The 24,055-nt window shown below is 32.9% G+C and overlaps 1 protein-coding gene and 1 long non-coding RNA gene across 2 annotated transcripts; both read left to right on the top strand.

The window, feature by feature from the left end:
• Window positions 1-2,859: 2,859 nt before the first annotated feature.
• On the top strand, window positions 2,860-3,932 carry LOC149986260 (uncharacterized). The gene is made up of 2 exons (XR_016500975.1): window positions 2,860-3,157; window positions 3,304-3,932. It is a non-coding gene; the product is annotated as an uncharacterized LOC149986260 (long non-coding RNA).
• Window positions 3,933-6,180: 2,248 nt separating this feature from the next.
• LOC112278226 (putative pyridoxal 5'-phosphate synthase subunit PDX1) lies at window positions 6,181-7,888 on the top strand. Its single transcript, XM_024511411.3, has 2 exons — window positions 6,181-6,733; window positions 7,147-7,888. The coding sequence occupies exons 1-2, from the start codon at window positions 6,418-6,420 to the stop codon at window positions 7,773-7,775; spliced, it is 945 nt and encodes a 314-aa protein (XP_024367179.1). The 5' UTR covers window positions 6,181-6,417; the 3' UTR covers window positions 7,776-7,888.
• Window positions 7,889-24,055: the final 16,167 nt, after the last annotated feature.

The raw sequence follows: 24,055 nt of genomic DNA on the forward strand, positions 1-24,055 counted from the left end.
TTACAACTTCGTATATTTATTGATGATTTAGAATTTATATATTTTTAAAATTACCTATATAAAATCTTATTTATTTATAATGAAATAATTTTAAAAATTAAAAACTCAAATATTATTTAATATATTATATTTTATAGGTACCTTACAAGAAAAACAATTGTAATGTTTGCATGTGCTCTAATTAAAATGAAGCAAGTATACATTTTCTTGTTGTGGTTTTAACTTCATCAAATGAGAAATTCACAATATCTTATATATATATATATATATATATATACACACACAAATACACATCATTCTAATACTTTTCTGAAAGACTAAGTAATTTAATAATAATAAATTGACAAACATATTTAAGATTATTTGTATATATATATATATATATATATATATATTCTTAGAAAATTATTAATTTAAAAATAAATTATTTATTCAAGATTAATTTGTAGTATTTTGAAATGTTGGGAGTCTCTCTTTCTATATATATATATATATATATATATATATTTCTTTACTACAAAGCTATAAAGAAAGATTTTTTTATTTTTTTATGTATAATTAATTTTCCAAAGTTTAAATTCTTCCATTACAAAATACATTGAAACAACCCCAAAACACAACACAAAATTACCGTGATATATTATTTAAATTATACTCTAAGTAACTTAAAGTAATTTACATTAAATAATAAATATATGTTTTAAAATGTAAACAAAAGATGTATTGATTATATAGAAACATTTTTTTAATGATTAAAAATCATAATATTAAATAAAGACCTTAATATCACAAATTGTAATTTTTACTAATCTTACTTATAATTATACATTTTTTTAATGTATAGTTAGTTTTATACCTATCACACATCTGTATAATTAGTAATAAAATAATATTTCTAATTAACTTATTTATCTGTATTTTATTTTTATAATTATAACTATGAATAAAGTATAAAAACATTAAATTTCAAAATTGAAATTTAATTATCCCTTAAACAGCACCTTGGTATATTGTGATCTAATTGCAATTAATGGATATATATATATATATATATATTTATGATGACCTCATGATATCCTTTTTAGTAATTAATTTTAAAGCATTCTAAATTCAAATAATTATTATAATTATTATATGTATGCATATATATCAATCAATCAATCAGGAGTCAAAATTATATTTACATAAGTTATTTACGATATTGAGTTATAATTATAAATACATATATGTATATTATTGTCTTAAATTAGTAAGAAATATAAAAACTTTAAGATTTCTTAATAATTAAAAAAACATTCTGAAATTGATAATAATACGTTTTTATTTTTGAAGTTCACATAAAAAAAAATATATACTTTTGACATTTACAGTGTCTGTACATCTGTTATGATTGCTTATTCACCATGTATTCAAAATTAATATTAGTAGTAATTTTAACGTTATAGTTTAATAGATTTTACGGTGTTTATGAATTTGTTAATATTTTAAGAAAAGAACACTATGTGAAAAATATATGCTAGTATATATATAGAAATGAATCAAAATAAAAATGAATGGATGAATAACCTATCTTCTTTACTATCATATTGGTTGTTTCTATGAAAATCACTTAAAACATAGTTCAATGTGTAAGGATGTTTTATTTTTCTGATAAAAAACTTGATTGCACAAAATAAAATAGAAGTATTCTTAATTTGTCAATGAAACCAGAACAAAGGACAAAGAATTCAGGAAGTACAAAAAGTGTAAAAGGACGAGATGCTAAATACAAAGAAAAATTAGGTACAAACTATAAATTAAGCAATAGTTGTGTTTATTTTAAATTTATATTGGCAAGACTAATATACTAAAATAGCAATTAGTTTTTACTCAACCTTTCAAAATAGGATTTGAGATTGAAGAATCAACCGTAATTTTAAAATACCTTATATGAAAACTTTTAAAACACTGTAAAAAATTAATAAAATATTTCGAAAAACAAGTATAAGTTTTAAAATTTCATGGAAGGTTCTAAAAGATTGTTCAAACTCCTAAAAGACCACAAAGGTAGTAAACAAACAAAAGATATTATTTGCAAATTCCATACATTTTTCAAAATTACTTAAAACTGTAGTGTTGACATATTTCTTTTGTAGAACTGAAAACTTGGCCTGTGAGAATATAGTGATATTATGTACTCAATTTTTTTTTTATCCATGAAAATTTAAACTTGTCATTTGGAAATAAAATATAATAGTAAGTAAACTACAACCCATTGTCTTCCCAGAAAACACTCAACAACCCAATTGATGAAGGTCTACTAAGGTTTGAGTTCAATAACTCATATGTCTAAGTTGAGCCCCATTGTTTTTGTCTCTCTCTCTCTCTCTAAATTTAAACGTCTAATAGAATCATCAGATGTTTATTGCAAGGGCAGCTTTGAATTCGTCAGATTCTTCATTCTGCCTTGGATTGGAATCAAACTGGTCACCCAAGACATACTTTTAATATGCACTAGAAATGTTATTTTGGGGCAGGCAGTCACCTGGGCAGGGGGGGGGGGCAGCAGGAGGGGCAACGCCATGGACCCTTCAATCCTTGAAAGGGTTCTGAGATTATGGGCAGGCATTCCCCCTTATCTCTCCTACTAGCAGTATTTCATCCATCCACGCATTCATCGGCATCCACTTCATGTGAAGGCAGTTCCCCATGGACAATGGAGCTCTGTCCACTGGATGATAAACATCCAGTGGGATCAGGGGTATATTCCCCAACAACTGAGCCCAATCCTCCTCCTTGTCCTCATGGAAGCATAAGCTGAATGAATGAGTTAGGTGCAGGGGGGGGGTGGGGCAAAGGGGTGAAGAATCTGATGCATAAAGGAATGGCATTCCAGGGCCACACATGTGCCTTTCCACATACAGACAGATCTGTGCCCATTTTTAGACTGAGCTTTGGATGCAGTAGAATCCTTTCAGAACCTGGATGCCAGGCATGTAGCCAGGGAGTGAGTGGGGAAGGATGATGTAGTGTGGAAAGGTACTCTCCATCAAGGAAAGTGCAATGGGAGGTTCCATGTCACTGATATTAGGAAACCCTAAAATGCCAACCCACAAGGGGACAGAAGAATTGTGGCACCTCCACATCCTCACATCCTGTTGAGATCCTTCCTCACCAGGTCCAGTTGTTGCAGTTTTATTTATTTTTATTTATTTTTATTTTGTTTTTTTTGATCCACTTGCTAATGCAGCACTTCCAACAAAATGTAAAACAAATAAAAACCCTGTGAACTGTACTTAATGAGTAAAGATTTTGGATTGACAGGGATTGGATAACATCTTATCAGAATGTTCAGTGGTGGAAGAGCAGCCACTACAGAGAAAGAATGAAAGAAAAAACTCATATTGCTGTATGTCTCCCCACTGCCATGCGTGGAGTAATGCTGAATACAAAGTTGGGGATGACAAACATGGTGATGGAAACTTGCCACATATATCTTGCAATTCTGACCATCCAAGGCCACCAAAGACCATCCAGTTGAAGAGCACAAGCTTTGGACAGTGGAAGCCACAAAAACTCCAAAAAGCCCAGTCAGTGGAAACCTCATCTTCTTCAAGATCATATTTCACCACACCCACAAAGAAAGGGCAACTGCAGTTCTTCTCTCATCTCCTTCTTCAGCATCATCCTTGGTCTTGGAACCACTCCCCAGTTGGGTCACATTCACTCACTCCAAAACCCACACACAACAACACTCAATAAATGGGGTGAGGACAAAAAAACCCAGCTTGAGTATGGAATGGAGTCTCAATACATTGGGATGTATTAGGTCATTTCTTTGTATTTGAGATGCATTACTCCCACCCACCCACTTACCTGCATACACATTCACTATGGGAAAACTGTAAACTGTACACTTGGTTCATGTTCCAATAATAAATAATAATATACCTGGAAGGCTGTGGTTGTAAGACCAGTCTGTGGATTGCACCATGGCACTCTTTTGGACAAGCTTTTTTGAATGGAAAGGATTAGATTCAACTTTAAACAAGACATATTTTCTTGTTGATTCATGGTGTTAACTTTCTGAGTTGGGTGTAAGATCAGTAAACTGAAGCAGAGGTACTGTGCATTTGAGAACAAATCACAGATTTCTGTTTTTTCCCCTAAAACAACCACAACCCAAATTGGGTCCTTAAACCCATAAACTTGACACCATAAAGATTGCAGAAATAGATCCCAGGGCCTGGACTGACAGGCTGCAGTGTTGGCAATCTCTATTGGTTAAAGAACTCCATGTCTTAACAATTGCATGAATTTTTTCCTTTAAAACAAAATCCAATTTCCATGAAAAGGATGGTTAAATTATAATTATTCACCCCGAGATTGTTTTTTTCTTTTACTGGTGGCAAGTCATTTTCAGTCAACATGAGTTTTTTGTATGCAATATCTGTTATATACATTTACAATTTAAAAAAAAAAACACCTATTCCTTCACTCTTTGTTTGTAATGGCACAAGAATCCAATATCTTCATAGTTTTTTTTTATTGTTATCTTTGAAAAAAGAGTTTGAAATTTGCATGGGATGACCAAATCTGGGGTTGTAGGAGGTGGGAAAACATTTGAACAAAAAAGTGATCTGGTATGAAGAAATTCCAAATGTAAGAAAGTAAAATTGAAATAAACTAATCAAACGTGTATTGGTGCTTTGTTGAGTGAATATAAATATAACATAGGTTATTACCATACTTTAACATGTTTCGCAATTTTTAAGGTAAACCAGTCAATTACATGGTACAACAGTAAATAAAATTTACAACATTAATAACAGAAATATTAAGAAGCAAAGATGTGAACAAATTAAAATCAGATAATGTGTTTGCAATGCAGAACCAGTCTTATATTTTTGAAGCTGGCATAGAAAGGTTTCTTTAAAGATGTTTTGATTCATTTTCTCATCTTTTGTTATTATTATTATTATTATTTCTATTATTTTGTTTTCATTTTTTGAATCCATTTAAGGAACAGCATGATGTTAGTTATGGGATGATGTTCAGATTTGTATACTTTAAATTACCTCAGTCATACGCAAAGAACAGCTGTTGATGCATATTGTTTTACTTTATGTTACAACTTACATGTTTGAATTGCAAACAAAGATTAATGAATATAAACATTGTTTTACTTACAGGTTTGAAGCTAGTTTCAAGTGTAAGTTAACATATACAACAAGAGACATTAAATGAAATTCAAGTATGTTGAGTAGATACACAACAAATATTTATAAACATGCATCACAAAATGTACTTTTTGTGTGTGTGTAGTCTAGTATAAACTATTTTTGTTTGGTTTGATTAGCATTGTAACCTACTTTCAAATACATACCTATCCATGTGTAAAGAACCAAACTTCAAATCATGACTGTGATCTACTTATTACTTATAGAAAATTGTACTATGGAATTCTCAACTTCATAAACATTTGAAGCAACATTTATTATTAATTATTGACTTAATTGAATTCAACTTATTTAACACTTTCAAACCATTGTATTGAAGGAAGTACATTATGTGATGCATGTTTAGAAATGCAAGAATGATAAAATCACTCAATTGTATCATGAAACAATATGATAGCATGTTTGAGTGTTTTGGCACAGCAGTTAATATTATATACATTATAAGTCCACACATCAACATTAAATCAAGTTGAAAAAAACTTAATATCATCTTATTTATTTCTGTATGTTTTCTTGTGAGCTGAACATGGAAGAGCTTCTCTCTCCAGAAGTTGCTATTGTCATTAAATTGTGTGGCAAAAGGACAAAGAAGAATTGCATCACGAGAAGATTCCCAAACTTGGCCAGCTTACTCCCACAGAATATCGAAACTAGTGCGAGTTTTTAATTAAACTGGGTAATAACAAGCAATGGCCGTCGATGTTGAGATGTTCCATGGGGAACCAATGGAGTGCGCGGCTTTCGGGAGCCAAGGGAACGTGGGGACGTGCTTGGGGCACATTTTCCCCGGAACAACTAGGGTGATGTGGCCGTCTCACCTCCAAGACCCCATTATTGAATGCATCTCGAGCCTATCCCATCACCGTGCCCGCTTCGCCGCTGCTGCCCCACCGCCGCCGCCGTGCCCAGTCGCCGGCGACAACTTATCGCAACCCTCGGCTGCCCGGCTAAACAGATCAGTAGCGCTGCCTGCCAGCGCTTCACGGCGTGCTTCGATACCCAATTTCCCCTGCGGGCTTCTCCACGGACGCTCTCGTGAGATCAGAGCGTGAGGGATCAACAGAGCGCTGCCAGGGTTTTGCAATTGTGGACGTTCGCGCGTGAGTGAGTGAGTGTGAGAGAGAGTGATTTTTCGTCGAGAGGCGAGCAATTTCGTGGGGCTCGGAGCAGTAGGTTGCACGCCAGGAGGGGAAGAGAGATGGAGGGGAACGGTGTTGTGGCGGTGTACCACAACAATGGCAGCGGGTTGTCGGAGAACCAGAACAAGAAAACAGTCTCCTATGCGGTGAAGGTTGGCTTGGCACAAATGCTGCGTGGTGGAGTGATCATGGATGTCGTGGACGCCGCCCAGGCTCGGATTGCCGAGGAGGCGGGAGCTGTCGCAGTGATGGCGTTGGAGCGAGTTCCAGCTGATATCCGTGCCGAGGGCGGTGTGGCTCGCATGAGCGACCCTTCCATGATCAAGGAGATCAAGAAGGCTGTGACCATTCCCGTCATGGCTAAAGCCAGAATTGGTGCGTTGCTTTGTGTGCAGGATTTTGTTTCTATCTTCTCTTCCTACAGATGTGTTGATACTGTGGTGAATTATGTAGTCGCCCTGGGCTCCCCATATCCTCTTTTAAGAGCTGTGAGAGTGTTTGGTCTCTCAAGGGTTTAAGCGTCGTCCAGCTCATTTTTGGGCTGCAGCTTGTTGTCTCGTTAGACCAATGTGGCTCATTTGTTGTTATTCACTGGAACTAAATTTTAGAACATTCTACTCTTCGATTTGAGACAGTTGTTTGTTCCCGTCTTCTGATTGATATGCTAAGTGTAGTTTGGTTGAGATTGTGATCCCTTCCCTCCGTATTTAGAAGCTTGAAAATTACACGAATTAGAGGGATAGTGTTTGTGGACTGTTTCTCACTTTATTAGTTGATGGATTGAACAGGACACTTCGTGGAGGCTCAAATCCTCGAAGCCATTGGCGTGGATTACATTGATGAGAGCGAAGTGCTGACGCCAGCAGACGATGTGAACCACATCAACAAGCACAACTACCGAATCCCATTCGTGTGTGGATGCCGCAACCTTGGAGAGGCCCTGAGGCGTATTGCTGAGGGTGCCGCTATGATCAGAACTAAGGGAGAGGCTGGTACTGGAAATGTCGTGGAAGCCGTCAGGCACACAAGGTCGGTGCTGGGTGATATCCGTAGGCTGCAGAGTTTGGACGATGATGAGGTGTTCACTTTTGCTAAGGAAATTCAGGCACCCTATGAACTCGTGAGGCAGACCAAGCAGCTTGGAAGGCTCCCAGTGGTTAATTTCGCTGCTGGAGGTGTGGCCACGCCCGCCGATGCAGCCCTCATGATGCAGTTGGGATGCGATGGAGTCTTTGTTGGCTCTGGGATCTTCAAGAGTGGCGATCCTGCGAAGCGGGCACGTGCCATCGTGGAGGCTGTGACGCATTACAGGGACGCTCATGTACTTGCTGATGTGAGTGAGAACCTTGGAGAAGCAATGGTGGGCATCAACCTCAGCGACAAGAAGGTTGAACGCTTTGCAGCAAGGTCTGAGTAGGGAGAGGAGTACTAGCCATTGAAGTCTTAAGCTCTGTACTTTTCATTCCATTGCTTTGTAGAACTAGTGCTTGCCCATTCTGATTTGGTGTTGCACTGTACCATTCTTTTAAATTTGGGATGTAGATGGATTTTTTTTTTTTTTTTTTTTTTTTTTTTTTTTTCTTTCTTTCGATTTCCCTCCTGTTGAGCAGGGGATAGCGTTGTCGCAAATGTTCTCCAGTGCTCCCAAGTGCTCATGAATTGCGCTCCGCGTATAATTTAAACAATTATCCTGATACATTAACCTGATCCTTTTGCAGTCTGGTTTCTCTGTCAATATCAATGTTTATTCTCAAGTGTTTTTAGTATCTGGACGAGTCTGTCCAAATAGGCTGTGGAAAAATTGTTCTGGTGGCATGCAAGGGTTCTATCTCGTAGGCGAAATTCAAGTGGATTTAGCACTGTTATAAAGAAGAAACACAAATAGACGGTGATATCATAATCAGTGATATTTGGTCGCTTTGTCTTTATAGTATGTGGAGAATATTCTACTGCATGCGTCTACATTCTGCTTGATCAATGCCATCGCGCGATCGATTCTGCATACCCAAGTGTTATAGAATTTTGATGCGACACTGTTGTGTAATGCTTCAACTCTTGGGTTCTTAGTTACTACGTTAGTAAGGTGACTTGAGTCCAGATTGTATGGGGTGTAAATAAATCGTGGGGAAGTCACCATGATTATCACATTATCGCAAGTCATTCAGAATGATTACTCAGGCAGGTGTGTCGTCAATTTACCTTCACATCGAAGTATCACATCTTGAGCTGTCCAGACATGCGAAATTTCCAGTTATCTACGATCTCATCTAACCCCCGCCATTGGTGTACGGGGTTTCTATGTCAATCGGTAAGTAGCATATTTTCGACCACGTGGTTAATTCGGGTTTCGAGTTCCAGTGAAGTTAGAGAGTTTCTTCGTTTTATATATGGAGTCGATGTTGTGACATGAAGATTTGGAACATCCACAGAATGACTATTACACTGATACAATCTGCCGCAAATTGAACAAATATCGGCCCTGCTATGTAAACCAGTGAACTACGACACTGTTGATCACCAATGTGTCGACATCTTCCATGTTGACAGGTGCAGTCTCAGAAGCCGATCCGTGCAGGGATTTATCAAATTTTGGAGTTCGAGTGTCATCACATTCTTTCAATTTTGCATAGAACTGCACATCCTCCATTCGAAGTTGTCGTATGATGTCGCAGTTCGCAGGTGATCATAATCGAAATCAAAATACAATATTAGGACCGAGGGGTTGCAATGGGCAGAAAAGCATTCTGCACCTTAGTTGCTTGGGTGTGAGGGCTAATTCCGTTGCTGATTTCGTGGATGAGTTGATTTTATAATGGATTGACATCACGTTCTGCACCTCATGCAATCGCTTGTTTGAAGTATAAAACCGAAAAGGATTATGACAAATTGGATACGTTAGAGAGCCGAATATACACGTGACATTTCGTGTTAACACATATATAAATTTATACACAAACTTCCGGCCTTCCTCAAAGGGCACAGGCATGGGCTATCAAACTACAGTTTCTCCTTCCACAATCCACGTCCGTTCGTCGATCACAGACGCGTAAAAATTAAGTTCGGTTTAGTTAATAGGCTTCTTCACTAGACTGATCTCCCCCAGATACACTTACAAAATTGCCATTCAGTCCTCCGTTGCTCGATTTCAGACTTCTAACTTTTGCAAGAGCTTTACTGAATGAGCGCTCTTCCGGTTCTTCGCTGATGGCGCCCTCCAGATCACTGCGGAACTCACCAAGCATTTTCACCACTTGGAGGACATGATCAGTGGTGAGCTCCACGCCAGAGCCCTTGGCCCACGTCTGGGCGATGCGAATGGTGTTGCGAATCTCACGGCCGTTCAACGTCGAATCATTAAATTGTGTGAGGTCGGGGTTTTGGATGCCGGCGCGACCAAGAAGGCTTGCCCAGACTGCGTCCTTTTGCGCACCAGCGAGGCGATGGTAGCGCAAGAACATGGAGATGCGGGAGCAGAACGCGTCGTCGAAGGAGGCGACGCGATTGGTGGTGAGGAAGAGGACGCCGCGGTAGTACTCAAGCAGCCGCAAGAAGATGGCAGTCATGGCAATTCGATTAGGGTCGCCATTGGAAGTGCGTTTCTCCATGTAGATGTCGGCCTCGTCCAAAAGTAGAACCGCATTCCATTGCGACGCAATATCAAGACTTTCGACCAGGCGCGTTTCCAACTCTTGCGCAGTTGTGCCCAGTTCGAAAACGCTAATCGACCACAGCGGGCGACGCAGTTTCTCTGCCATGGACTCGGCCGTGAGCGTCTTTCCGGTGCCAGGCGGACCATAGCACAAGAAAATGCAGCCATCGCCTTTGTTGGATATGGGATCGAGCTTAGGCAAATCTTCCACACCGTCGTTTCTCAAGTAGTGCGACACTAACGCCAGCAGCATTTCTTTTCTGGAGGGGTCTGAAAGAACAAGGTCGCGGTCAAATGCTTGATCATCAAATTGGATGTCAGTAAAGCCATTGATGTCGAAGCAACCCCATAGCTTGTTGGAAAAGGAGAAGCCATAGACAACAGCTGGTGCAAGCATTAACTCTTCATCGCTTGGCATTCCTTCTACGCTGCATATGGCATCTTCACTACTACAACAAGACGTCTTGGGAGGAGAAGCGTTATCGAGTGGATACGCAGGATTCATCCTTGCAAAGCTCATCAGATCTACCATCACTCGTCCGTCGGCCTTCTGCTTTTTCAATTGCCAGCATTTCCCGACGAGTTCCATCCGTAGACGAGACCCTTGGTACTGCAGATAACTATGACCTTGCTTGGCGATGTTGTAAAACTTTTTGCCGTTGTGCAGGAACATGGATTCCATATCCGCTGCCTCTGCAGGCTTCAGAAGATCCATTGGACATATTCCAATCGTGTCGAAGGACTTCTCGCCCTTATAGTTGTCTACCTTAATGTTCTTGTAGCATTTTGTATATCTCTTGCTGTTGTAGTCGCGCACCTCGATATCAACACGGAATTTATTCCCAGCTGGTGTCACGTAATAGTACTTATAGCGAACTATTCCTTGCAACGTCTGGCCAGTCAACTGACAAGTGTAATATACTCTCTGGCCCTTGGGGAAAAACGCCCAGAGCATGTTCCAGCTTACTTTCTTCTCTCGGTGCACTCTCGAGACCTGGGCGACCGTATCCTTAAACTCCGAATTCAAGAATCGAAGCAAATGCTTCAAGTGATACTTAGCCAACGATTTGCCATCCTCAAGACTGGTTTCATAGGCTTCCGTGAACGAACTCAGTGCATGGAACATATCCTTCGCCTCAATCTGTGGGTGCTCAACAGCAAGATTCTCGTCCTCAGGCATGAATTTCTTTGCTACTTGAATGAGATACTTTGAACGCAATTTGACTGTCACGAGGTCTGGCAAGCCCCGTTCTTGCTCGTAGGTGACCTCGAATGGTGCAGCAGTCACTTCGACCTTCTCAGGCTTTCGGAGCTTGCGCTTCATGCGGCAGGCGTTTTTATTCCAAAATTCGTCGTAAACGGGCCACTCCCAGTCATCACTCTTCACTTTCTTCTCCATCTCCTTCTTGTTCTTCTTCTGTTCCCCTTCAGAAAGGCTTACTTGTTCAGATTCTCCGCTGGAGGCCTCTGCATCTGAATCTTCACTTTCGTCATCCTTTTCCTTCTTCAGCTTCTTTTCTTCCTTGGGCTGAGGTGCATCCTTTTTATCCCTCAACTGCTTTTCGTCCTTGGCATCGGCAGACGGAACTTCCGCTATGGCAGTGGGTGGAGTGGGGGGGCTTGGCCAAGGTGCATCGCATCGCATGCCATAGCATCGGGAGGAGGAGGAAGAGGAGCTCCGGCTTGAAATCCTCGCTTCAGCTTTGCCAAACTTGTAAGCTCCCACAGCCACGAAGAATCCAGAAGCTAAAACTACCAAGAGTGCAGAGGCAATGGCGTTGATCCACGTTGCAGACACCATGGGATCCATGACTGGAACCGGCAGTGCCCACTCTTAGAATTCTCCGCTTCTGCAACAGCTCAACAAAACACAATATCCTTCCGCCACGGTTGGAACTGCATGAACAGCGATCTCGATGGGGGGCCAAGCACGCTCACAGTATCTGGGCAAACTGACAAGATTTGTGTCAAACTAAACACTACACATCTCGATCGCAACAAACTAACCACAACTACGAGCACCGTGTCTTCATGCCAAGCACTACACCACCAATCCCAATCCACCCCAGTATCGTCGTAACACGCTGCATACTTAGTGGGTTGCTAGCAGTGGTGCCGATGGCGAAATTTATTCATGTGATGGCTCCCGGGGCAAGCCAAAAAACGGGTTTCGAATGAAAAAGTAAAGATACCACGTGGTAATCTATTTGGTGGTATTTCATGGAAATCGACAACGACTGGTACAGACTTGTATGAAATGCCGACAATCGGTGGTATGGGGGGAAATATCAAGCATGGAAAATTGTGGCAAAGGAGCAGGGATCTCACTCCAGTTCCCTCGTGTTAGCAACTGTCAAAGTAACAATTCTGGTAGCTGTGCCATTTCAGCATCATTTATGGTGGTTTGGGGTACAAGCCAAGTTCAGGGCAACCCTAGGGCTGCACTGGCCATCGCCCGTGCTCTGTGGGAGGGGCTATCCCGAGGCGGGATGTTGACTGAGCCCTGGTCGTGACGAAGGAGATCTGGTCCGCATGGCGTCGTTCAGATGAGCCCACCACCGAATTCATTATTCCTCGTTCTTTTCGTTGTCGGTATTTTCCCCTTTGTCGGAAAATGGAAGCGGCTTCGAGTTCGCATCTCCGCTTTTCCCGCTGAATATGGATGAGTGTCGTTTAAGACAAATACATTTTTCCTTGATTCAAATGTTTTATCTTTGGTAGTCATGTGTGGAGCTGTGAATTTCTATTTTGGCATGTGTTTGCATGTTTGAATATTGGACTAAGCAAGAGATTGGGGTCATAGAAAATAGATGTAGAAATAGTGGACTAAATTATTTGCAAAATAGTGAACGATGGTAGCATCAATCTTCTACTTGAAGTTATTATTAATAAAATAGGAGACAATTCTTAAGAAAAAGTTAGGTTGTTATAACTTATTTTTTTGTTATTGCAGTTGATAATCTATCAATGTTAGATTATTAAGGTTATTTTTTTAAATTTTACATAAATTTTTGATTTATATAAAGATGTTAGATACATGAATTAAGGAATAAGGAATATTAAATCAATCCCACCAAACGTTATTTTGATCCATCTCTTATATGAATGATAAAAAAATATATCATTATTTGATTCTAATAGTATCCATGTGAATATAAAATTAAAAAATAAATTATCAAGATGCAATATGATATAATAAACATCATTAGTAAAGCAATTGGATTAATTATGGGGACTTGTTCTTGGATGTTATATTAAACATATTTTACCATTTCCTTATGAATTGTTTGTCACATCGTTGTTCACAATAGTAGTGATACTAAACAAAATTGAATGTAATTTAGACACTCTTTACAATACAACATCTAATACTTAAAATCTTCAATTTGAGTTGCATCTATACTACTCAGCTTGTGCAATGCAGCATCAAGACTTGAAAATTCTAGAAGGAATTATTTTTTGGAGTACTAAAAATAAGTTTAGAAAACCACAATAAAGACAATGATAAGAATTTGTGAATTATAGGCATATTATAAATTTCCAACAAAAATCTTAGATGGATGAATATTAGGATAAGTTGATAAGTGATAAAATGACATGTACTTTTATTAATTTGTATGATTTTGACCACTTGTCCTTACTTTAGACTATAGTACTATGCAATAAGATATTTTTCTTGTATTTGAGAGTGCTACAAAAGCAATTTAACACTTTCTCAAATCCAAGAAAAATAAAAGAGCTAAATATTGCATATAATATAGTATATCACAATTTTAAATAGACAATGATATCTTCCAAAAATTGCAATATGTAGATGTCTTTAAAAAGATGAATGGTGGTTTTTTATTTTTATTTTTATTTATAATTAAATAAATTAATAAAAAAAAGTATGTATTTTAGTTTGATTTACTATGTATCACTTTAATAAAGTCTTCTTCTTTTCAAAAGTCAACACCTTGTGTTGACTTGCTCAATGAGCTTTTTGCTATCAATTGCCTTAAGCATGCAATTTTTCTATTCAATCTTCTACTTAGAGGCCCAAAGTTCATAGGATCATCAATACTTCTAAGCCCTACTACATAATTGATTATACATACATGTATAAATTAAGTACATAAAAGAGATATTGCTACTATTAATGCTCCAAAACTAAATCAAGCTGTCAAATTAACATTAAGTTAGGCTAAACATAACATCAATCCAATATTATAAATCCAAATTATATCCAATGTTTTATATAAATTTGAACAATGTGTTGTGAGCATACATATTTATTCTAAGATTTACTTATATATTAAAGTAGAAGTAAATAAAAATAGATTTATTTCATAAAATTTTCTAAAGTAGCTCTTTAGAAGCTTCATAGACATTGCTTTGACTTTACATATATTTGTAGTTAATTGGTAGGATAAAAACTTGGTTAATAAGTTCACCATGTGTTGGCAGTTTGTCGAAGAAGCTAATTATGTAGCATACATATAAAAAACTTACTTTCCAAATTAGGATATATATCTTGCAAAGTCAACACGTTTTGAAGGTCTTATATGATATCACTATGTAGCTCCTAGTTAAGAGTATATATGGAGGCAAAAGTGAAGCCTTCTTCACTCTTATCAACTCCTTTCTAGTCTTTAGTCTTGTTTCAAGACTTTCTAATCTTCTTGTCTTTGACAATAGCCATTCTAGTTTAATACTATATCATCTTTGATGGAATTTTTAATTTTTTTGAATAACATAAGAGTGTATTTAGGGTTACTTTCTTTAAATTTCATATCTTTAATAGTTTGACAAGAGTAAAAACTTATTGTTCTTATCTTATTTTAGAAGTGAGTGAATTACCTCACTTCTATTGTTATATTTTGAAGGTTGTAAATCATCTACTTTTAAATAAGTTATTTATTTATTTAAATACTCATATCTTCTTTAAAAAAGAAGGATTATCCTTCTTTGTGGAAATTTTCATTTGATATTAGAGATTGTTGCTTATTTTCCTCTAATCTAACTTATGGATGCTTCACTTGGCAAAAAAGAGAATAAATTTGAAACTATTGCTAATGTTTAAGAACTTTTCAATATTCTTAGGATAAAATTTTTATTCATCATAAATACCAAATATAGAAATACTAATCTTATACCTATAAAAAAAGTCTAGAATCTATATTAAGAACTTGTATAATTGAAGAAAGAAAGTAAATCAATATCATAACCAAATCCAAGAAGATTTGCTTCTACAAGTATGATAGAGACAAAGATTAGTATGCTTGAGAAATTTGATGGAATAAGATCAAGATTTTAAGGATTTTTGCAACAAATCAAGTTCTATCTAAAATTTCATCACTTCTAATAACTTGATGGATTTACTCAAGTTGGATTTACAAATAAACTTCTATCTAGAAATGCTTTGTCTTAATTTGCACCTTTGATGGAAAAGAATTCACAACTTCTTTGTGATTTGAATTCATTCTTAGAGGTGTTTATAGCCACATTTGAAGAAAGTAATTGAAAAAGAGTAGCATAGATCAAGTTCTTATCTTTATGACAAAGATCACAATCGACTATCACCTATGCTGCTAAATTCCAAAACCTTGCATGTAACATAGATTGGAATGACAAAGCCTTCTTTGATCAATTTTGATATGAGTTGAAGGATAACATCGAAGATTTGTTATTGATAATGTTAAAAAAAAAATCTTTTGAATAATTTACTGCTGAAGCTATTACATATGACAATTGATTACTTGAAAGGCATCAAAAATAAAGACTTAATTGTAAAGGAATAAGCTAAGTAATAATGGCAACTTCTAAGTTTTTAAAAACTTATTCATCAAGGCCAAAACTAATGAAAATTAATATTTTACATTTTAAACTCTTCATTGAGCAAAAAAAGATTTGATGTTGTCATATTGTAACATAATTATATGGTGAAAATATGACTAAAAATAATTTTTAATTAATACTCTATTATCTTAATTCAACAAAAATTCAACTTATTTTAATAAAGCTTTTATGAAAGCCTCTTATCCTATTTTTTTTTGTCTTAATAGCAAATAGATAAAAGTTAGTTAATATTTTTACCTTTTAGGATATAGAAACTCTTTTACTATCTTAAAAAGGCCATAGATTGATAAAATCATAGTAGAAAAGATAAATGGTTGATATAGTTGATATAAGGATTAAGTTGAAGATAAGATCAAGCTACAAAATCCTTAGGATAGGTTAGATTGATACCCGGAGGTCGACCATTTGTGGGACAGGGTCGAAATCAGACCTCTAGTCACAAAAACGACGACCTAGAGCAAAGTATGGAAGATTTGGAAGATTGGTGATAAGGATTAAAGATCTAGCTTCAAGATCTTTTCAAATATATAAGAATTGTTTTTTTAGGATTTATAAGGACTTTGCACTTATTATTGGAAGTTAGAGTTTGTATTGAAAACTTGGAATTTATGGTCATTTATTATCTTCTGTAGTCATAGATGGTCATTTATTGTCTTCTTTACTTATAGATGGTTTTTTATTGTCTTTTGGAGATGTTACTCATGAGATTATTTTTTTAGATGTAGTAATTAAAGATCATATTAATGTTGTAATATTTAATGTGATAAGATTTCCATCCAATCTAGTTATTTAGGATTATTGTGGTTAAAAAAATATAATCCTTAAATAAATTTGTTTTCTCATAATCTTAACTTTTCTTGTAGTTGAATTCAAAATTTTGATACTAAAGTAGAATTAAATAAGCTTAATACATCCAAACCCTTATTAGTAAGTAAAAGAGTTTTCATGCATGTGGCAAAAGAAGGGCCATCTTTTGCCATATATGCCACAACCATTTTTGATGGTAGAAAGATATCAAGTGATATTCATAATAAGTATCAAGATTTTTAGGACATTTTTGAAAAGAAGAATGTAGATATTCTTTTAGAACATAAATTCTATGATTGTACAATTGATCTACAAGAAAGAGCTCGACTATTATTTGGACTAATCTATAGCTTATTGCCAACAGAGTTGACTATATTAATAGAGCATAGTGATGAGAATTTAACTAAGAAATTCATACACTACTCAAAATATTCAATATGAGCTCCTATCTTATTTTTGAAGAAAAAAGATAGATCCTTGTAGATGTACATAGACTATGAAGGACTTAATAAGATCACCATCAAGAATAAGTATCCTTTATCTTTAATTTTAGGACTTCTTGATCAACTCAATTATGTAAATATCTACAAAAAAATAGATCTATAAGGGGCATATAAACTAATCCACATTAAAAAAGAGATAAATAGAAGAATACTTTCTGAACTAGGTATAGATATTTTAAGTATAATGTCAAGTATATTGGACTCACAAATATATTAGCTCTTTTTCAACATTTCATGAATGATATCTTTTATGAGTTTCTTGATGATTTTGTTGTTTTTTTATTTAGACAATATTTTAATCTATTCTAAGAATATAGAAAAATATAAAATTCATGTTTGACATGTGTTACAAATACTTAAAGATGCAAGATTATATGCTAAGATAGAAAAGTATGTACTCCACACTACTCAAGTTGATTTTCTAGAATACATCATTTTCAACAAAGGATTAATGATGGATATTAAGTAGGTCTAGAATATCATGTATTAGAAGGTTTAAAAATAATCAAAGATCTATAATTGTTTTTGAAATTTGCCAATTATTATTGAATCTTCACTAAGAATTTTTTAAAAATTGTGGCTCTTCTTATATGTGTGACATGTAAAGACAAACTTAAAAATGAGCAAAGAAGCTAAAACATCTTTTGAAGTTTTAAAGACAATATTTATTTTTGTACCAATTTTGTATTATATTAATTTTTTTAAGGCATTCTTCATAAAAATAGATGCATTGAACTTTATTATTGATGCTATTTTATCATAAATAGAAGCAAATAATGAGCTCAACCTAATTTCTTTTTATTCCTATAAATTTATAACAATTGAGATTAACTATGAGATCTACAACAAAAAGCTTCTTGAAATTATATGTTTATTTTAAGAATAGAGTTATTATCTAGAAGGCTCTTCTAATTCAGTTATTATGTATACAAATCACAAGAACCTTGAGTATTTTATGTTGGACATATTTTGAATCATTATCAAGTTTGCTATATTATATTTTTATTAAGGTTTGATTTCAAGATCACTTATAGATACAAAAGAAAACAAGATTTATCAAATGCCCTTTTTAAATATTCTTATCTTATACAAGAAGAAGAAAATATAGCTTTTTATTAATAAAAAATAATCTTTTTGAAACAATAGCATTTTCATCTTTGAGCAATAAAATCAATATTGACTATTGATTCAATCTTTGTCAAAAAAATTCAATCAAGTATGTCTTTTATTTCTCTTGTTCATAATATTAAGAATAATTTTTCTAAATTTCATAATACTTTTAAGTTTAAATTTAAGAATAATCTAATCTAATTTTAAAGACAATTATATATTCCAAAAGATAAAGCATGATTATATGTTCTTCAAGCTCATCATGACTTTCCAGCAATTGATATTTTTTTAGATACAATAAGACTTTGGAGCTAATATCAAGAGATTTTTGATAGCCTCAAATATGGAAGGAAATTAAAAACTTTGTACAATTATGTGATATTTGTTTAAGAGCCAAAACTCCTTGTCATCAATCTTATAGAATTCTCTAGCCATTACCTATTCTAGACTAATCATAATCTTTTGTTTCTATGGATTTTATCACAAATCTTATAATCTTTAATTGGAATGATTTCATATTTATGATAATAGATTATTTTATCAATATGTCATATTTTGTACCATGTAAAAAATCTATTACATGTGAAGAAATGACTAAATTTTTTATTGATAATATCTATTGCTATCATAGATTGCTCAAAAATATTATATCAAATAGAAGGATTCAATTTGTATGAAGATTTTAAAGAATCTTTTTTAAGATTTTAAAAGTCAATATAAAACTCTTTTTGATTTTTCATCTTCAAATTGATAGATAAATAAAATAAGTGAATCAAATTTTGAAGTAATATTTGAAGTGTTCTATCAATTATTATTAAGATGATTGGACAATTCTTATACTATTGATAGAATTCATATATAATAATTTGGTATATTTTTCTACTCAACAAATAATTTTTTTAATAATTATGATTATCATCTATAATTAAATATTTTTAATTTTTTAGAAGTTGATAATCTTGAGATAAAAGATTTGATAAATTATTTATTTAAGCTATATATAAACAATAAAGGCATAGTTAAAAGAAGTTCAAAAATAACAAAAGATCAATACAAATTCATATTATAAGAAATAACCACTATTAACCATAGGTAATAAGATATAATTAATTTATCATAATATGAAGATTATTCATCCTTATAATAGGCTAGACTATTATAGGCTTAGACATTTTCTTATTTGTAAACAAGTCAATCCTATTGCTTATCAATTATATCTACTAGAGTCTATGAAGATCCATTCCATATTCCATGTATCTCTTTTTGAGTCATATAAAACAATGAATATTTCAAGAAGAAGACAAATGTCACTTCTTCCTATAGAAGTGGATAATAATAATGAATTTGAGGTAGAAGAAGTCTTATATTCAAGACAATGCCAAAATAGATTAAAATATCTTATTCATTGGCATGGATATGATATTATGAATATACATGGAAGCTAGCAAAAAATCTTACAAATGTAACAAAGACGGTTGAGGCTTTTTATCAACAACATCTATCAAAATTAAGATGAAGAATAGGAAAACTTTGTTATAAAAGAAATAACATCTACGCAAGATAACATTCTACCTTCTACTCTTATTTGATATTTTTGTATATTTATGATCATAAAAAGATGAAAAACTAATAATTAGCAAATTCAATTGAAGAGCTATTACTTATTGACTTATTAGATAAAATATTGCAATAATTACAGCCTTTAAGATGATGTAATTGAGATGAAGATCCTCAAGAATGACACATCTTTCCTTGAATAGATGGAAAGATACAACATGTTTGGTATCATGACCTTGGAAGACACTCTTAATGTTTGGTGATTTTATTAGACATTGGAGCGACTCCTAATGGTATTTTAAATATTTTATTTGAAAGAAATTACGAAGGCTTAAATAATAATCAAATAACCAGGTGGTCTTTTTTCCCTAGTATGAGACATTATCAATACTTGAAAAGACCTATCAACTATCTTTGAAGAGAACAAAGATTAGAATATGTGGCAAAAATAATTTGTCCCATCTTGGATTTTTTCAATATTTGATGACCACTTCTTGTAGAACTTGTCTCTAAAAGGGGAGATATTTTTATAAACATTCATATTTTTTGTAATATTTACCTATATAATTAATTAAAAGTAGGTAAAAGTAGATTTATTTCATAATATTTTTTAGAATAGCTTTTTAGAAGCTTCATAGATACTTCTTTGATTTTATATGTGTTTGTAGTGGATTTGTAGGATAGAAACTTAGTAAATAAGTTAATCATGTGTTGATAGCTTATAGAATAAGTTAATTATGTGGCATACATATAAAAAACTTGCCTTCCAAGTTAAGATACATATCTTATAAAGTCAACATATTTTGAAGGTCATATTGGATATTACCACATAGCTCCTAATTAAGGATATTTATGGACACAAGAATGAAGTCTTCTTCACTCTTATCATTTTCTTTTTAGTCTTTAGTCTTGTTTGAAGACTTTCTAGTCTTTTTGTCTTTAGTAATAGTCATTCTAGTTTAATATTATATCATCTTTGAGTGAATTTTTAGTTCTTTTGAAGGATACAAGAGTATATTGAGGATTTATTTCTTTGAACTTGATGTCATTGATACAATGCTACAACATCAATGCAAGTATTGATGTCCACAACTCAATAAAAGTAACTTGACTATAATATCCCTAATTTAGCTTATATCTACTATATCCATAATTGAATTGAATCAAATTGATTTTTTTTGATTTCTATGACTTAGTCAAATTATAATCTCTTTGATTTCTACTTATCAACTAATATCCACAATTTTTACAATCTAGTCATTTTAATAAAATTAGAAGATCAAAGATTTAGCTGGATGAAAAGATGGATTGACAAGATATTGACAATCTTATTTATTTTCCTATTTTACTTTCTTTTTTTATCCTAAATCTTAATATCATGTATAAATAAAAAAAAAATCATTTCTAATATCTTCAAAATATTGTTGCTTTTATTCTTTCTTCCTATCTCTCATTGAATAATTTAGATTCATAATCTTTAAAAATTTTAGTGGCCAAAGAATGATGAAACCTTGATCTTATGTATTACTGTAGTAGATAATAAAATTTGTTGTTAATACAATTAATGAGTTTGATGATGGAATTCAATACTATATTCTAGCAAATAAGTATGTGCTAATTTAGTAAAAATAAAGCATCGTATTTTACATGGATGCATAAGATGACATTGCACAAGATCTTACCAACAATAAGACTTGTCGAATAAAATTAAGTAGATATTATTGTGAGTAGATACAATTATATAAGTGGAATCAAATGTAGGCCTATGTTGCATAATTAATATGATGTTGTAAGTAGAAATGGTTATTTTTTAAATAAATATTTAATATTTATAATGTTAGATTCGAGTAAGAACCAAATTTATAAGTTTAAAAGGATATATCAATGAAATTTTTATTTATTAAAATTGCTAAATTTTTTATTTTTAAGAATATATATATATATATATATATATATGTATATTTGAAGCATCTTTAATATCTAATTTAAGCTATTTGAATCAAATAATTGGTATATAGATTATATATATAAGAGACTATATATGCTTAGAAGACTATACTCATAAGAAAGTTGCTTTTAGGCTTAAAACTTCTAAAAAAGAGATTTTTTTTTTTAATATCAAAATCAAATAATAATATTTTTTTTACAAATTATTTTTTAGTTTGTTTATAAATCTATCTATCAAATTTTTGACATTAAAAAAAGCTTTATAAAATAAAACATATATATATCTATATATATATTATATAGTATATATATATATATATATATATATATATATATATATATATATATATATAGTATATATATTTAAAAAATACTATATATTGTATAGCCAAATATCATATCCTATGTCAAAAATTATTTTGCTAATTCTTATTATGTACTACAACAAAGCACCAACAGACTTCATAGATGGCAAAGTGCATACTTTTTAAAAAAAAGACAATGATTGGAGATATGGTTGGAAATATCAAATAAAGTAATATTGAATTGAGATAGTCAAGATAGCTTATTTAAGTATAAATTTGATTTATGTGGACTTAAGTACAAATCTTATAAGTTTATATAAGCACATAAGCTTCAACTAGTACATGAGCACAAAGTAGAGTATATTAGTTTGCTAGAGTAGAGCTTCATTTTAAACTTTTGTTCAAATTACTTAACCAAAGGATTACTTTGAATCCAAAATATACTCAAATGAGGTTGCAATAGCTCTACTATTAACTCAAGTCTATTGATACTAAATTCAAGTCGTTTGGTGATAAAATCAAATAAATTGATAATAAATTCAACTTAGTTGGTAATGCAACAATAGAAGATTTTGAAGCATAAATACCGTAAGAAGGATAAGTGTGGATGTTATGCCCAACGCCTATGCAATTTTTGCAATGGAACACATTTATACTTATGTCTTTGATATTTTTAAATTATGATAGAAATTATTGTTTTAAGTGTATTTATATGCTATTTTTTGAGCTGCACAAGTAATCTTTTAGAAGACTTATTAGATCAGTCTATAAATCTATAGTTATTGTTGCTAACTCTAAGAGCTTCTTGTATACCTTCTATTAATGGTAGGATGAAACAAGCTCATATTTTCAATCAACTTCTTCAAATATATGGTCTAGTTTGATAGCAATAGTAATTTATCCAAGGGTATTATGGCTAATTAAAATTACTCAAACATAAGATTGAAAGTGTACATCATACCTCTATAATAACACCCTTGAAAAAAAAAATATTGTAATAATGGCATACTTATAAATGCTTAGATCATTTCTTGCTTTAATTGCTATATTTATATATATATATATATAATTATAAATAATATTTTATTTTATACATCTTAAAGATTTTTTATAAAGACTTTGATATACAAATTTAAAGAAAAATATTTCTCTTTTACACACAATTTCGTCTAATAGCCAAGGTGGAGAGTACTATTTGTATAAATTTTATTAAATTATTTTTTTGTGAAGAATCCAAGTTTTTTAAAGGTATGCAATAACTTCATTTATAGGAGCAGAAGCAAATATGGTGCAAAAGTTTATCTACTGTATATTAGAAATATCCTCTAAAGAAGAATTCATCACCATTATCTATTTTTCAAGAAAGTTGGACCAATTATCATCTTTCTTTAGATAAAAAAATATTTCTTGTAATTGGATAATATGTTCTTTTAAATATACTAAATACAATTCAAAACCTTAGATGTAAAAAAAACATCTTCAATGGCATTTGTGAGTCTATATCAACACTAATGCTAATGGGCTGGAATTTTCTACACAATAGAATAAGTTGCATCAACACTCAATACAAAAATAATTATGTTTCTTCTTAGAAAAATGTAACTGCTTCTGTGAAGGATATGTTGAAACTTGTAACTACCACAACATGCAATATGGGCATTTTAGACCTTTTTGTTTTGTATGTGCAATCTATAACTATGTTGTATGGATAGTTTTTTGCAAGTTGTACACATAAAAGATGAGCAAAAAATAGACAATTAAACTTCTTTATTTCAAATCAATAAGTACCAACTTTTATCAATATACAAATAATGAACATATAATTTAAATAGGCACTTTGTTAATTGCATGACTAAATTATGTTATCGAGAATTTGCTTGAGACCAATTATAAGTGTAACCTTTATCACACTTAAAGATAATGTAGCCCATATTTGAGTAATGTTGACAAGATGGATAACCATGGACGTGCTTAAATCAAT

The sequence above is a fragment of the Physcomitrium patens genome, chromosome 25 (assembly GCF_059467195.1).
Source record: "Physcomitrium patens ecotype Gransden chromosome 25, ASM5946719v1, whole genome shotgun sequence".
NCBI lineage: Eukaryota > Viridiplantae > Streptophyta > Bryopsida > Funariales > Funariaceae > Physcomitrium > Physcomitrium patens.

What these genes read in the sequence shown, in the direction of transcription:
- LOC112278226 (XM_024511411.3), top strand. Translation starts at nt 6,418, where the DNA reads ATGGAGGGGAACGGTGTTGTGGCGGTGTACCACAACAATGGCAGCGGG. An exon ending in CATGGCTAAAGCCAGAATTG is followed by an intron (nt 6,734 to 7,146) that starts GTGCGTTGCTTT and finishes TGGATTGAACAG; the next exon opens with GACACTTCGTGGAGGCTCAA.